Source organism: Neodiprion fabricii, chromosome 5, assembly GCF_021155785.1.
Source record: "Neodiprion fabricii isolate iyNeoFabr1 chromosome 5, iyNeoFabr1.1, whole genome shotgun sequence".
In the NCBI taxonomy this organism is placed as follows: Eukaryota; Metazoa; Arthropoda; class Insecta; order Hymenoptera; family Diprionidae; genus Neodiprion; species Neodiprion fabricii.
This window is the reverse complement of record NC_060243.1, coordinates 24,692,413-24,705,602: the sequence shown is the minus strand read 5'-3', so window position 1 is coordinate 24,705,602 and position 13,190 is coordinate 24,692,413. Positions and strand designations below refer to the sequence as shown.

Sequence of the window (13,190 nt, the reverse complement as noted above, 5' to 3'; positions counted from 1 at the left end):
CCCTGCCTGATGTATAACGAAAAATAAAAACATCTGTTTAAGCGTTAACCTGACTCGGTGGTTCTTTTACTATTCACCCTGTTCCGGGCAGCGGACCAATCGTGTGATTTCTCCGATTATGGTCCGAGGGGTTAGAGCGAAAGGAAGGGGGAACGGAGAGTGACAGATGTATGGGACCCGAGACAGATGGAGAGGGACGAAGAAAGGAGAGAGACGATTTCCGTTAACCGCTCGCCAGTTGAAAGTTATTGGACAAACGAATTCAAACCGAAGAAGTCGTTGCTCGATTGCTCGGTGGTGTAGTGAATGCACAGCCGAGAGTTTGTTGTTTCTTGTTTGGCACAGAGCTGGGATATACAGCGCAATAAAAGGCGAATTTTAACACTGTTATAGTTCGATATATAAGCTGCATTTACCATGGCGTTGAGAAGTCGACCGGCCCTTGTGGTAAGCAAAATTATTATTTACTTACTAACTCGTCCGCGCCACGTTATTACATTCTAAATATGAATCCGGCGTGCCAGTATAACGGCCGTTTTTCATGACGACAGGGGGATTATGATTACGAAAATCTCGTCCCCCCCGACTTCGGATACTAGCGAATTTCATCCAAATCTCAACAACAGTCTAAGATTGCTTCCTCCGACTTTTATCTCACTTTTTGCAGTGGAAAATACGCCAACGGTGTAAAGAAAGTAATAACAAACAAACTTGCCCTTTGATCCCACTTTGAAATTTTTCCAAAATTCAAATAAATTTTGCAATCTCATTTCCCAATACCGAATTTTGATGGCTTTAATTGTCTCGCAAAATGCATGCCCCCGAATTATCAAGCCGATTTCTGACAGGTCTTACTCATTCGTCTTTTCGATAGAATAATTTTTTAATTTCGCAGAATATTGGGAATCAGGAGAATGTCGCAAATGCTAAAGCTAAGGCCCTGGGTCTTGGACATACCAAAAGATCAGCATTGGGTGAGATAGGCAACAAAATGAACAATTTGCGTGGCACAAGACCAATGTGCAAGGCAGGCATTCAGCATGACTTGCCAAAGAAGACAACAGCGAAACCAGCCACCTTAGAAAGTCTGAAGCTGACGGAAAAGCCACACGTTGAGCTGGCCAAGCAACTCGTTAGAAATGAACCCTCATCCCCACTCGTCAGACCTTCGATTGAACAAACTCCACCGCCTGCACACCAGCAGCAAACACAGCAACCGGATCAGGTTGAAAAGGTGTCGTTTTCCTCAGACCTTTTGATAGAGGACATTGACCAAGACGACAGTGGAAATCCCATACTTGTGTCAATATATAGCAATGATATATATGCACACCTCCGTGACCTTGAGCGGCAAACTCCTGTGGAACGAGAGTTCTTAACTGGGCAACAAGTCACTCCGAAAATGAGAAGTGTTCTTGTCGATTGGCTTGTTGAGGTTCATCAACAGTTCCACCTCACTCAGGAGACGCTCTATCTGACAGTTGCGATACTTGATCGATTCCTTCAGGTTTGATATTTTTTATAGTTGAAAAGTATCTGCTTTCAATTTTTTTAATCTAGAATGATGAATGAGAGGCTTACTTTAGTTGGAAAATTTTCGTAATTTTGTTATTGTGTGAAACTTTTTGGCATCTATACTGTACAATTAATTTACCTTATTCACAGGCGTACAGGAGTATAGACAGAAAGAGGCTACAGCTGGTGGGTATAACGGCAATGTTCGTTGCAAGTAAATACGAGGAAATGTATTCCCCAGACATAAACGACTTTGTTTATGTAACGGATAATGCCTATTCAAAGCTGGAGGTCCTGCAGATGGAGATGGTGATGTTGCGGACTCTGAAATACTCTTTTGGACGGCCCCTGCCCCTGCAATTCCTGAGAAGATATAGCAAGGCGGGAAAGGTATGATAATTTCATTTGAGAGTAATTTTGTTCAATTCCATTTCAAATACCATATATTCTTCTTCTATAGGCCTTAGCAGTCCATCACACAATGGCTAAATATTTTCTGGAGCAGGGTCTAATCAATTATGACATGTGCCACTACCCGCCCAGTCTCGTTGCAGCTGCAGCGTTGTACCTCTCACTTTTGTAAGTTCATTTTTCAGTTGTATTGTTATATATTTTGCCAAAGTCAATTTGAAATTCGTTCATCCTTTATTCTGGTTTGCATAGCCTGATTGGTAGCGAAGAAGATGCAGAGGAAGGAAAACTCGTCTGGACGCCGACTCTAGTACACTACAGTACGTACAAAGAGGAGCAGGTACTACCAGTTGTCAGAGAAATAGCTTTGTATATCATAAATGTTGAAAAATCAAAGCATCAAGCTGTGAGAAAGAAGTACACCCAGTCAAAGCACATGAAAATAAGTTTGCGTTCAGAGCTAAAATCACCGACGATGTACGACCTGGCGACAACCAAGAGGCAAGACTAGACACGTGGTACTGTGTATAATGTGTGTGAGAAAATTGATAATATAATTTAAAGAAGAATTCTACATTCTTCGTTTAACGCAGGACACGGCGATATTAGTATTTGTCGAGCAACAAAATGTTGCTGAGCGTACGTCATTTCGCCTGTGCGTTATTAGATAGCTCAAAAAAAGAAACAATTTTCTTTTCAAATGCATTCGCGTTTCGATGGATGGAAAAGACTTCTTTTTAAATATCGATGGAAAGAGTGAATGAGTAATAGCAATGCTAAAATAAAGCGGACACAAGAAAAATAATTCAGAAGCCACAGACATTGATAAATTAAAATTCTTATCGCGATTAAAACAACATTGGTGATTTTTCATGCTCGAACTCTTTACAATTATTATTAATATTATTTTTCTTTGTTTTGATTATATATATATATATTATATCAGGTATTATACTATAATATTTTAGTTTTTATTAGTCTGCTATTGTAACGTAATTATCTTTTTATACGCGCACCACAATTATATTTTAATATTTTACGACAGAGAGAAATAAGAAAAACCAATCAACCAATTGGATGTTGATGTTCATGATACTAGCGCACTTTTCTCAAAAACTTGTGACCCCTAATGGTAACACGGATTTTGTGATTATAGCGATATAAGTTAGAAGAAACCATTTGAACAATACCGGTGAGTCTGTTGAAATAGTAGGTAACTAAAGCATGACATTGGAATGATTCCAGGATTTATGAATTGGCGTGATCAAACTATAACGTATCTACAGAGTGACCCAGGATTATCGCCCCATAGGCTATCAATGTATTCCTCATGCAAATCTGCAACTGAAACATTTTTTATCTTAGTCATCGAAAATTTAACGCCTGAGAATTATAGACTCTGGAAATTTGCCGATCTGATAGCATCTGATGACTAAATAAGGCTGGCGAAGCGTCATTTGACCATCATGTGCCCGACACCTGTCCTGAACAATCAAATGTTACCAAATTGGCTAATCTCAAACGGCTGTAAGCCGAAAATGACAAATTTCCTGTTAAATGTGAAAAATCTTTCAGTTGCAAATTTTCTTGGGGAACATATTGATAGCCTGTGGGGTGATAATCTTGGGTCAGCCTATATATGTGACGTCACGCTTACCTTGTGGATTGTTTCTAATTTTCTAGTAAAAATTACGTATTGGAATTCATTATCCGAACTGAGTCAGGTAATAAAATATTACTATCCACATCATCTAATGCTTATTTTTTTCCTACAAAATGTAATCACTTGTCTGCATGAATATTACTCAAAAATTAAATGATTGGTCGCTTGTCGCACAGTTTGAGGTCAATGAAATATGGAACTCCTTGAACCCTCCGTTGAACTTCTGCGTGTCCAGAGACGTGTCTATATTTGTACATATTATATGTGTGTTATTTTATTTCATTTATTTTTTTATTTTATTTTTTTTTTACTCACAGACTTGAAGCTAGCTATAATAGATAGGTACATACTTGTAACGGGGTTGAATCGAACCGCACAAAAATATAATAATCAGCCACAAAATTATTCTACATTAAGTATTAAATGAAATTAAATTTACTGTATGTTAGAATACGAAAACTGGTCTGTGTCTGGTAGAATAATAAATAAAAACCATACTTGTTTGAAAAGCTAACTACCCATTCATTACTTTTTCCCGATAAGATACAATATTTATGTGACCTAAAACTGCATGAAGCGAAGCAAAAAATTTTAAACGTCATCTCACTTCCCGCCATACTCAGATAATTAATACGTTGAAAATATCCTCTAAATATTTTTAAATAAGAACGATTTTATGTACAGACACGGCATGATAGAGGATATAAAAAAAGTTGAGAAACCGATCTATTGATTTCTTTGTTTCCCGACCGTTGAGCGACTAATCACGACTAATCTGTTTATTTTCTTTTACGCAATTTGTTTTTCTCTGCGTTCTAATGACAAGAGAGTGTCAAACTGGGCTGGAACAGTCTATAGCCATCGCGAAGTGATCGCGTTAAAAACTTAAAAATTGTATTAAGAAAAAAAAAAAAAAATGGATTTAAAGGCCGTTGTTGTTCCCGGCGAGGCACCGGAATCCGACGACGAATCTGTCAACGTGACAACGGTACGTAACCCTAAAAACCAATCGCGGATTAGGGAAAATAAAAACGAAAATTACTGTTTTGCTTTTTCAGGGACCCGGTTTCCAGCCAAAACGAATTCTCAATCCGTGTGGCACGATTATTCCAGGGGAAGCGCCAGAGTCCGACGATGGTAAACAAAAAATCTGACCTAACCTTTTTCTTCCACAGCGATTAGGTCCGGATCTACGAGGCAATATCGTCTCTCACAGTGAGATGTACGTAATCGGAGTAAAAGCAACTGCAATTGTTGTTAGAGATGAGATCAGTAACTGCTTCTTTTTGTCATCTTAGCTCTTCGACCGCTCTGGGAGAAAGTTTCTCTTTTTTATTCCTGCAAATATTACTTCAGTTATAAAATTCATTTTTAATTTTTTCTCAATTCTGTGTATCAAAAATTCCTTGCACTTAACTCTGAGAGGCAATATTTTGCACATTCTGGCTTTTCAATGATTGTTATTTCAAGCTCCAGTCGAACACTACAATATAAACTTGGTATTAGGAAGGTATTGAAATATACTCCTTTCTGTTTATTCTTTCCTCCTCCTGTAACAAATAACAACTTTAATATTGAATGTGTTGAAAACATCGTAAATATTGATTTAAAAGAAGAATATACTTACCCCAGATGGAACTACCAGCTTAAGTAGCATAAGTGGAGCTGTTGAGGCGATTGTTTGCCCTCCTTATACGGAGGCTAGAGTACATAAATCAAATAGACATACCTACAAGTACAACAGCTTGCTTCACAAGAAACTGAGTAAGTCTTAAAACCATTATTATCATTATTATGAAACAAAATTTGAAATTAAGAAATACCAAGGAAATAATGAGGCACCCAAAAAGTCTGCGTGACTCATTTTTTGAGTTGTCTTTGAAATTTCTGAATATTCATTCTTATTGTAGTCAAAAATTTGTATTCACATAACGATATTGCTGAATTACTGTTGTATGATTAATTGTGTGCGATTTATCTGTATGCTGCAGGGGATTGTCACCAGATGCTGGACAAGGATTTGACTGAGATTTGTGAATCTGTTATTGGTAAAAATATTCAGGAGTTGACATCTGCTAATAGACAACTGCTAAGGAGTGAACTGACACTGCAAGAAGCCGCTAGCCAGCTGAGAGATGCTTCTATTCGTTCAAAGAACGTCGCGAATGCGCTTCTCAATGTTACAGAAGCAAATTTTTTTCATAGTATCAAAATCTGAGCAGTTTCTGCGATGTTTGAATTTAGTGGCGTCGCTAGATGATTGGACAGTAAATAAAATGCTTTATTAATGTTTTGTGCAGCATACACGGTATAATATAGATACACATTCATGTATTACCCATTAAATATGTCGATTGTACAATACAATGTTTGTTTACTCACTTAAACACGGGTAACTAAGAAATGTTAAATCATTATCAGAGGCTTGATAATTGAGCATTTAAGTTTTATTATTGGCAGTTCTATTTATTCTTATTATTAACTAAGAGCGGTTTATTTTATTTACTTTTATTACTACTATTTCTTTTGAAACCAGTGTTTCCATCTAAAATTATAATTGTATTTAGCATTTTTTATTTTTACCGGTTAAATTATCGTTAGCTAAATATATGTAATTATCGGTGTATAACGACGTGCTTGCGAAATTTAATTGTTAAATTTATAAGATTCTATCAAATATCACATACATCTAGAGTATGGTATTAACATGTGAAATGTGAAAATTTACGATAATGAAAATTACCTAATTAATCGTAGATTTATAAAAATGCTGTCTAAAAAAGAATTAGATACGAGGCTGCCAAATTCGATTTTTTAAATGCAAGAACGCCCTTATCGGGTCGGATCGATAATAATATACAGTATTGTATATATATGCATACCTATATAATTAAGTTTATTTTTTTTCTTTTCGCATTTAGTTTTCTATCAAATGTGTCTTTTTCTGGTATCAAAGGGTGCTAAGATCGGTTTATGGATCGAACAGCTAATTTTAGTGGAGCGAAAATTGTGATCTAAATGGGGGATGAAACTTTACTTACCTCTCAATATAATGAAATTCAGTCTTAAACATTTCATAAAACTTGGTATCAACTAAAACCTATCTCTTATAGAAATACAATGTGTAATAAACATTTATAAAAATCATATGTAATCCTAATCCTTGGGCCAATATCGATGTGGCTATCTTGCAAGGAAATTATTTTTACGCTCTAGCCTCGGCAGCGGTGGAATGATACTTTACTGGATATTTTGCAAAGGGTCAGTACACTATAGCCGATTAATTCCTAACGCAATTTTATGTAGGGTATGTTTACCTACACGATTGTGTGCAAAGTTGCAATTATTTATTCTCTCCGATAAAAGACGTACGATACCTGTAATGCAGAAGGTATGCCAAATATTATGAGCGTGTATTATAAGCTGTGATCATCCATTAATCATTACGTAGGACATAAAAATTGCCCATCATTCAGTCGGCAGATATCTATACACATATGAATCACAGAAACTTTACTCCCTTCCTTCTGCCCCATATTCATTGGGTAATTTGACATGGAACTTCGGCTCAATTCCAGATGAAAATCATCGTTTGCTGAATGTGACGTCCCTTGTATATAAGACGTCTTCGAATGCGGTACATGTTTGCCAGTGTGAGGGTGCCGACCCCCCACATGGCCTACGCCCGCTCCATCTCTCCTCCGCTTGCATACATCTGCAATAGTGCCATTGATTCCTGCGCCTGTCGTTTCTCGGCTAAAAATCTTCCTGACGCCTCCTTCAGTTGCTCCAGGAATATCCTGCAGAAGTTTTTTTCAAACACTCAACAGACTGCCCATATAATCACCCAACATGTTCTCTCTTCCCAAAAACTTCACCCATCCCTCACCTGTCAGGCACAATGTCTGCTAGACTTTCCGGATCCATATCACTTAGCAGTTCCAAGTCGTTTCCACCTAATAGCGAAATGTGGGTTGGATCTCCACGCAGTGAGGAGACCAGCGGCTTGATCTGTGCCCCATTCCCACGTTCCCTCCTTCTTGATGTTCCTTCTTTTCCACTATCCGTATCATCCAGCAGAACATAGCGTGATGTACTAGCTGAGCTTCCAGCAGCTGACCATCTTTGATGGCCACACAGGACCATCAAGCTTGTATTTCTCTCAAGCGTAGCAAAGTATTCTTCATCGTCTACCTCCGTACCTGCGCAATTCACACTTCATTAAGGTTCTCAATGACCAGATAATCGATATTCACAATCTAAAATAACAATACTTACCATCCTGTTCCAAAACAATGGTCAGGTGCTCTTCTTGTGGCAAGTCAAATCGGTTTCTAGCTATGGCAGTGAGTTCTTTTAGTGACGAGGCTGTAATGCCTTTGCGTCTTTCTCTCGCATGATCAATTATCTTATACGGGGAAGCTATTACTTGTACTGCTCCTGCAGTGTCTGACATCCTGAAATTAGATTGGCGTTGTATAAATGTCATGAAAATAAAATGTTAAAATGTAAGCCATAAGAATTCACACAGACTTTCTTTCATTGCTTAGTCTTATTGGAAGTATAGTATAATAATTTCTTGATATATACTTGTAATGAAAAATTCAAGAATCTAGAAAGCTGTTTGGATAAAATTATATCATTGAAAAACGTGTTTGGAACATATCCTTTCAATATATCCTTATTCAAAGTGGCTCTCAATCGTTTTTTCACAAACTGTTTAATGTTGATAGATAGATTGGGTCTTATAATGGTTTTCCTTACCTTGTTTTATTTATATCACCAGAGATATGATATCAATATTAAAATTACCAAGGTGATTGTTTAGAACACAGTCCAATTATGGGTCTTTCACGTTCAACTTTTTACTCGATAATCACTTGGGTGAAATCACAGTGATAAACTGTAAATATATGTAAGGATAATATGACACTATTAGGCAATGAAACTTTCTCAATTAATTTAGAGCAAACTTCTGTTTAACAGGGTATTTTAATAGGATGACAATACACAATTTGGTGAGCACTGTATGAATACTGAATGTAGGCAAAAGAGGGTGGAATCCGAATGCAATCTCTTAAGCTGTTCGCTGGCTATGGTGGTTGTCAGTGGTGTGGCAATTCAATATGATTATATCACTACTGTACAGACGTAGAGTAAAAAAGAAAGTATCATTTGTTGGCCACTGAACCGACTTTGCACCAACTGAACACTGGGTCAATGGTGTAACCACCCTTCCTATTTATACACTCAGTACTCTCTGTATATACATAGAATAACCAGACAGGCAACTCCTCCCTTTACCAACATGGCACCCAGACTGAAATCAATAATAGTGACCTCAGATCTGCAAGTGCATGGTGGAGGATCTCCTTTTTTTTTCTTTTTTTTTTTAAACGCTGTTTTGCTCTCCACTTTCGTTTCAGATGTATTATCCATTCTTTCAATTTTGAACTTCATAGGTGGGACACTGGCTTCAAGATTGAGGATAATCATAAGTTTTTGTGAATAGCAAATATGAAGTTTGATTAGTTGATGGGATTTCTACGTCAATGCATTTACTATTGGAGCAGAGTCCAATTTTAATAGAATTAAATGATTCACCTATATCTACATGTATTTTGAGGAATATAAAAAACATGCTGAGGCATACTCGGGCCTTGGGTACCTACATCGCGGCAGGGGATAAATTTAGCCGAATGAGACTAGACAGCGTATCAAGTTTAAAGTTAGCCTGGGCTTAGTCCAGTTCAGGCATCTAGGTGAGCTCTGGCTAGCGTTTAGTAAACTAGTTCAATTATTAAGTATCCATATTGAAATTAAATAAGGGTGTGATGCCACAAACTTTGAATAAACCACCCGAGGACAGCCAGGCGTGGGAGTTGTTAGAACGATGTCTTTTGCCATTCGTATTCTCACACGCGGTTGCAGTTATCGTTGCCACGATTCTCAACACTTTCGGCATTTCGCAGATATCTAGTTTTGTACTGTTTCTTCTATTTCTCAGCGTATCTCTCGGCTCTACTTTATTCTATCACAATCTAAAGGTAAACTATCACACTTGCCTAACAAAGAGAAATAAAGTCAATTGTTCAAAGTGAAATATCCGCAAGTTTAACGATTGAGGCCATAATAGCGACATCTCTACGTATTACTAAATACAGTGATGAAGAAAATTATTATCATAGGTAACTGCGGCTGGAAAGGCAATATTGATAACAGGATGTGACTCCAGGGTAGGAAATGCTTTGGCGAAGCAGCTGGACGACTTGGTATATAAAAATAAAAACCTACAAAGTATCGATATGCTCAATCATTACAATGATAACTCGATAATAATATGTCCGTTGTTAAATATCTTTCAAGGGGTTCACAGTTTTTGCGACTTTTTCAAACAAGAACGAGAACAATGAGATAGCGTGCAAACTAAAAGATCAATGCTCAGGAAGACTGCGTGTTCTGCAACTGGATGTAACAAGCGAGCGTGATATCCATTCAACTTTCCTCTACGTCAATGAGCACTTGCCCGACGGAGCTCCAGGTAAATAGACCAGCCAGAGTTACGTTACTTACTCTGAAAAAGTCAAATCGAGCATTCCAATTTAATTATAGGTTTGTGGGGTTTGGTACATGCTGACGCCTGGGTGGCGCTAGGAGAATGTGAGTGGATTCCATCTTCGGTGCTAAAGCGTAGCGTGGAAGTTAACTTCATTGGAGTATCGAGACTGACGCAGGTAAAAACATTTGTACAACAAGTTTGCTAAACTATGAAACTTGCCTATTATTATTTTTATCGTGCAATAGGTATTCCTTCCGCTAGTGAGACGCTCTAAGGGACGCGTTGTACTTGTAGGAAGCCTTTTCGCAAGAATCCCAAGCCCAGTGCGAGGGATACATTGTGCAGTAAAGGTAAGAAGACCGGAGGTGACAAACTCGGTTGTGCATAATCAATTGCAATAGGTTTTTAAAATTATTACTCTGAACACCGGCTACTTTGATAAGGAAGCGCAAATTTGAAATCAGGACAAAACTGTACGCTATCTGACTAATGGAAATTCATAGTATTTTTTATTTTGGTTTGTGAATCTGTAAAGGCGCTAGTTTCTGTATGTGTTCCGAGATCTTTAAAGCAGCTCAACCCCTTGCTATGCTTTTTTTTATTTCGTGTACGTTATTCATTGAGAATAGTTTTAGTATATATTTTATGACAATATGATTGAAGCACAATACTTGAATTTTTCCCAAATATTTTATGTAATCTGCGCAAGAGTATATCGTGGGGAACTGAAAATCAATTGATTTTGTTTATAGACCGTATATTTTCTCCGAAATGGCCTGTTCATGTTGAAAAAAACAATTTTTCTTTTTCCTAATAGTCTACAATCTTTTAATGAAAATCCCATCCCAGGATCAATTAAACACTTGGTAAAGTCCCATTGTAAGCGACAAAGTGATAACAAAAACTGTACTACCGCACGTAGGTCCCTAAAATATGCAAAAAACTTACAGGCAGCGGTAGAGGCATGGGGAAATTGCTTACGTTTGGAAATGCGGAGATGGGGTGTGGATGTTGTTATAGTTGAGACCGGGGAATATGTGTCGGGCAGTGCCTGGCTGAAAGACAATGCCTCTCTGCTGGAGCAGGCAAGAGATATGTGGACACAGCTCGACCCCCAAACACGGCGTGAGTATGGTCAAGAATTATTCCAAAAGGAGATGATTGCCTTAGAGAGATACACGCTTGGTCCGGAGGCGGATCTGACTCAAACTACCAGAGCTTTGACCGACGCTACAGTGAGAACTTTCCCATTGAGGCGATACATGCCTGTGTCTCGTGGAGAGAGAATAAGAGCGCTGCTAAGTGATCACCTGCCAAAACCTATATACGACATACTATACACGGATTGAATGATTCGTAGATCAATTGCAGATCTGTTCCTTTAGTTTGTTGCTCATTTCTCCTATTTAATCGAAGAGAAAAAGAAATTTATGATATTCTGGCAGTCAATGAAATCCCTTGAAATGATTACTGTATATATATTGACTTGATGTATTTTCATAGTTGATTGTTCGAACACATTTCAAGGCTTTATAAATAAATGGGCGTACCATCAAGGCATACGATTTATTGTCCCCCTCCCACGCTCGAAAAAACCGTCTGCGCAATAAATATCGTATCTCCTCCACCCGCAGTCTACACTCAGTTTTTTTGGTGAGGACGTTGTGCTCAGTTTTTGTGCTCTTGGCTAGAATGACAGGAATGACAGGTTCGTTTCAAGTTCAGTTCTCGGTCAAAGAGATTCTCGGCCTCTCCGCAGATGGCGTTATTTTTAAAACATCGTAGATGATCCCCATCGCTGAATGAAGACGTATGAAGACTGGTAGCTCAGCGTTATTTTTCGTAATGATTTACCGGATCTGAGCGGGTTTGGGGGTAAATTCTACGACTCTGCCACTTACCGACTCGTCTTGTGGGATCCCAATGTTGAATAAAATTGGTATTGCAGAATACTGCAATTTTCGGCATTCTTTAAGGATACTGACGAACTGTGATGCAATCAAGGCACACTGCATTGCGGGTAACGAAGAGTTCTGTCTTATCCATTATTCGTCGAATTCGGAGGGTGAGTTAACGTGAGTCATAACCTCACCTCGTCGATCGACGTACGCATTTCAATGTAAATCCATCAGTTTTTGAATTTATATTACAATGATCGAGTCGTGTACAAAAAAGCGGATGCTCATAGCCGTCACTTTTTTAGGAGGGTCTGTTCTCATTTCTATCAATAACGCTTATCAGCTTGAAAATTCATACCCACGTTTTCAGTTGCTGCAAACCACTAGCGATAATAACCTAAGAGTGGATTTTCTCTTTTAATATTCCATCAGTACCCTGATTAACGATATTTTCAAAATTGTTATCGTTCGCATTGTTGACCAATAAAAATGTGTCATCATTTTTGCGCAAATTTTTTGCTTATATATACATGTATATAACCATACTGTAACTTTTGCGAGAGATGTGTTGTACTTACATAAAAACATTTCTTCCAGGTTGACGATACTCGTCTTGATTATTGAAAGTAATTGGACAGACACGGACAACAGCAAGGCATTTGTAGAGTCTGTCGAAAAGAATTCGAGCTGTTATCTCAATGAAGAATTTGATGTGATATTAGAGTGTCATCCGTGTACAGCTTTCGAAATAGCGAGCGAAAGCATCGGCGTCTGCATTCATACAAGCAACAAGGAAGTGTTGAAATGTCGCAAGAGTGGTATAACTGTAACCAGAAGGTAAGGATTGTCATTATGATTGTTTTCATGATTTGTGATAACTCCACATTTTACTTGAACTGGTTCATTTTTCTTTATACATGTTGTACTCTTTTCAGTTGTGATAAAGTTGCTTGGCTGGAGGAGCGCAGTTTCTGGAGATTTGAAGGCCTTATGTTTGGTCTCGCTGTCTTATCTTGCATCAGCGTCTACTGGAGGGAGAACATCTTGCGGCAAAGAATAGTCAGAAAAGTGGCTAGACAACTCAGAGCTAGTGTGTAGATTGGCGGTACCGACCAGCTCAGGTTCTGAAAAAATTATAAAATTG

General features: G+C 38.0%; 5 protein-coding genes across 12 annotated transcripts; 4 read left to right on the top strand and 1 right to left on the bottom strand.

The window, feature by feature from the left end:
* Positions 1–223: 223 nt before the first annotated feature.
* LOC124183755 (G2/mitotic-specific cyclin-B) lies at positions 224–4,580 on the top strand. The gene is made up of 5 exons (XM_046572701.1): positions 224–447; positions 896–1,507; positions 1,666–1,905; positions 1,976–2,094; positions 2,179–4,580. Exons 1-5 carry the CDS (start codon positions 418–420, stop codon positions 2,435–2,437), a joined length of 1,260 nt encoding a protein of 419 aa, XP_046428657.1. The 5' UTR covers positions 224–417; the 3' UTR covers positions 2,438–4,580.
* On the top strand, positions 4,440–6,476 carry LOC124183767. Of its 2 annotated transcripts, XM_046572726.1 has the most exons (4): positions 4,440–4,577; positions 4,648–4,726; positions 5,222–5,353; positions 5,581–6,476. In XM_046572726.1, the coding sequence occupies exons 1-4, from the start codon at positions 4,506–4,508 to the stop codon at positions 5,805–5,807; spliced, it is 510 nt and encodes a 169-aa protein (XP_046428682.1). In that variant the 5' UTR covers positions 4,440–4,505; the 3' UTR covers positions 5,808–6,476. The 2 variants fall into 2 exon arrangements, with proteins under 2 accessions (XP_046428682.1, XP_046428684.1); XM_046572728.1 differs by lacking the exons at positions 4,440–4,577; positions 4,648–4,726 and adding an exon at positions 4,926–5,099 and having other exon boundaries at positions 5,203–5,353.
* A 27-nt stretch (positions 6,477–6,503) lies between these two features.
* On the bottom strand, positions 6,504–12,728 carry LOC124183764 (DNA fragmentation factor subunit alpha-like). 6 transcript variants are annotated; one of them, XM_046572721.1, is made up of 5 exons: positions 11,699–11,936; positions 8,354–8,492; positions 7,868–8,046; positions 7,479–7,791; positions 6,504–7,389 (listed from the first exon to the last, which is right to left on the bottom strand). In XM_046572721.1, exons 3-5 carry the CDS (start codon positions 8,043–8,045, stop codon positions 7,269–7,271), a joined length of 612 nt encoding a protein of 203 aa, XP_046428677.1. In that variant the 5' UTR covers position 8,046; positions 8,354–8,492; positions 11,699–11,936; the 3' UTR covers positions 6,504–7,268. The 6 variants fall into 6 exon arrangements, with proteins under 6 accessions (XP_046428677.1, XP_046428678.1, XP_046428675.1 ...); XM_046572722.1 differs by having other exon boundaries at positions 11,712–11,926; XM_046572719.1 differs by lacking the exons at positions 8,354–8,492; positions 11,699–11,936 and adding an exon at positions 12,625–12,728.
* Positions 9,334–11,704, top strand: LOC124183757 (D-beta-hydroxybutyrate dehydrogenase, mitochondrial). The gene is made up of 6 exons (XM_046572705.1): positions 9,334–9,636; positions 9,778–9,861; positions 9,956–10,130; positions 10,202–10,323; positions 10,394–10,498; positions 11,099–11,704. The coding sequence occupies exons 1-6, from the start codon at positions 9,424–9,426 to the stop codon at positions 11,495–11,497; spliced, it is 1,098 nt and encodes a 365-aa protein (XP_046428661.1). The 5' UTR covers positions 9,334–9,423; the 3' UTR covers positions 11,498–11,704.
* On the top strand, positions 12,208–13,166 carry LOC124183768 (protein JTB). 2 transcript variants are annotated; one of them, XM_046572730.1, is made up of 3 exons: positions 12,208–12,267; positions 12,644–12,883; positions 12,982–13,166. In XM_046572730.1, coding segments are annotated over exons 1-3 (405 nt in total). In that variant the 5' UTR covers positions 12,208–12,265; the 3' UTR covers positions 13,145–13,166. The 2 variants fall into 2 exon arrangements, with proteins under 2 accessions (XP_046428686.1, XP_046428685.1); XM_046572729.1 differs by having other exon boundaries at positions 12,214–12,355.
* The last annotated feature ends 24 nt before the right edge of the window (positions 13,167–13,190 follow it).

What these genes read in the sequence shown, in the direction of transcription:
- LOC124183755 (XM_046572701.1), top strand. Translation starts at nt 418, where the DNA reads ATGGCGTTGAGAAGTCGACCGGCCCTTGTG. An exon ending in GAAGTCGACCGGCCCTTGTG is followed by an intron (nt 448 to 895) that starts GTAAGCAAAATT and finishes TTAATTTCGCAG; the next exon opens with AATATTGGGAATCAGGAGAA. An exon ending in TACTTGATCGATTCCTTCAG is followed by an intron (nt 1,508 to 1,665) that starts GTTTGATATTTT and finishes CCTTATTCACAG; the next exon opens with GCGTACAGGAGTATAGACAG.
- LOC124183767 (XM_046572726.1), top strand. Translation starts at nt 4,506, where the DNA reads ATGGATTTAAAGGCCGTTGTTGTTCCCGGCGAGGCACCGGAATCCGAC. An exon ending in AATCTGTCAACGTGACAACG is followed by an intron (nt 4,578 to 4,647) that starts GTACGTAACCCT and finishes TTGCTTTTTCAG; the next exon opens with GGACCCGGTTTCCAGCCAAA. An exon ending in AGCGCCAGAGTCCGACGATG is followed by an intron (nt 4,727 to 5,221) that starts GTAAACAAAAAA and finishes TACTTACCCCAG; the next exon opens with ATGGAACTACCAGCTTAAGT.
- LOC124183757 (XM_046572705.1), top strand. Translation starts at nt 9,424, where the DNA reads ATGCCACAAACTTTGAATAAACCACCCGAGGACAGCCAGGCGTGGGAG. An exon ending in CTTGCCCGACGGAGCTCCAG is followed by an intron (nt 10,131 to 10,201) that starts GTAAATAGACCA and finishes ATTTAATTATAG; the next exon opens with GTTTGTGGGGTTTGGTACAT. An exon ending in GAGTATCGAGACTGACGCAG is followed by an intron (nt 10,324 to 10,393) that starts GTAAAAACATTT and finishes ATCGTGCAATAG; the next exon opens with GTATTCCTTCCGCTAGTGAG.
- LOC124183768 (XM_046572729.1), top strand. Translation starts at nt 12,300, where the DNA reads ATGATCGAGTCGTGTACAAAAAAGCGGATGCTCATAGCCGTCACTTTT. An exon ending in GCCGTCACTTTTTTAGGAGG is followed by an intron (nt 12,356 to 12,643) that starts GTCTGTTCTCAT and finishes CATTTCTTCCAG; the next exon opens with GTTGACGATACTCGTCTTGA. An exon ending in GGTATAACTGTAACCAGAAG is followed by an intron (nt 12,884 to 12,981) that starts GTAAGGATTGTC and finishes TACTCTTTTCAG; the next exon opens with TTGTGATAAAGTTGCTTGGC.
- LOC124183764 (XM_046572719.1), bottom strand. An exon ending in CATTGTTTTGGAACAGGATG is followed by an intron (nt 7,792 to 7,867) that starts GTAAGTATTGTT and finishes TGAATTGCGCAG; the next exon opens with GTACGGAGGTAGACGATGAA. An exon ending in GCAGACATTGTGCCTGACAG is followed by an intron (nt 7,390 to 7,478) that starts GTGAGGGATGGG and finishes AAACTTCTGCAG; the next exon opens with GATATTCCTGGAGCAACTGA.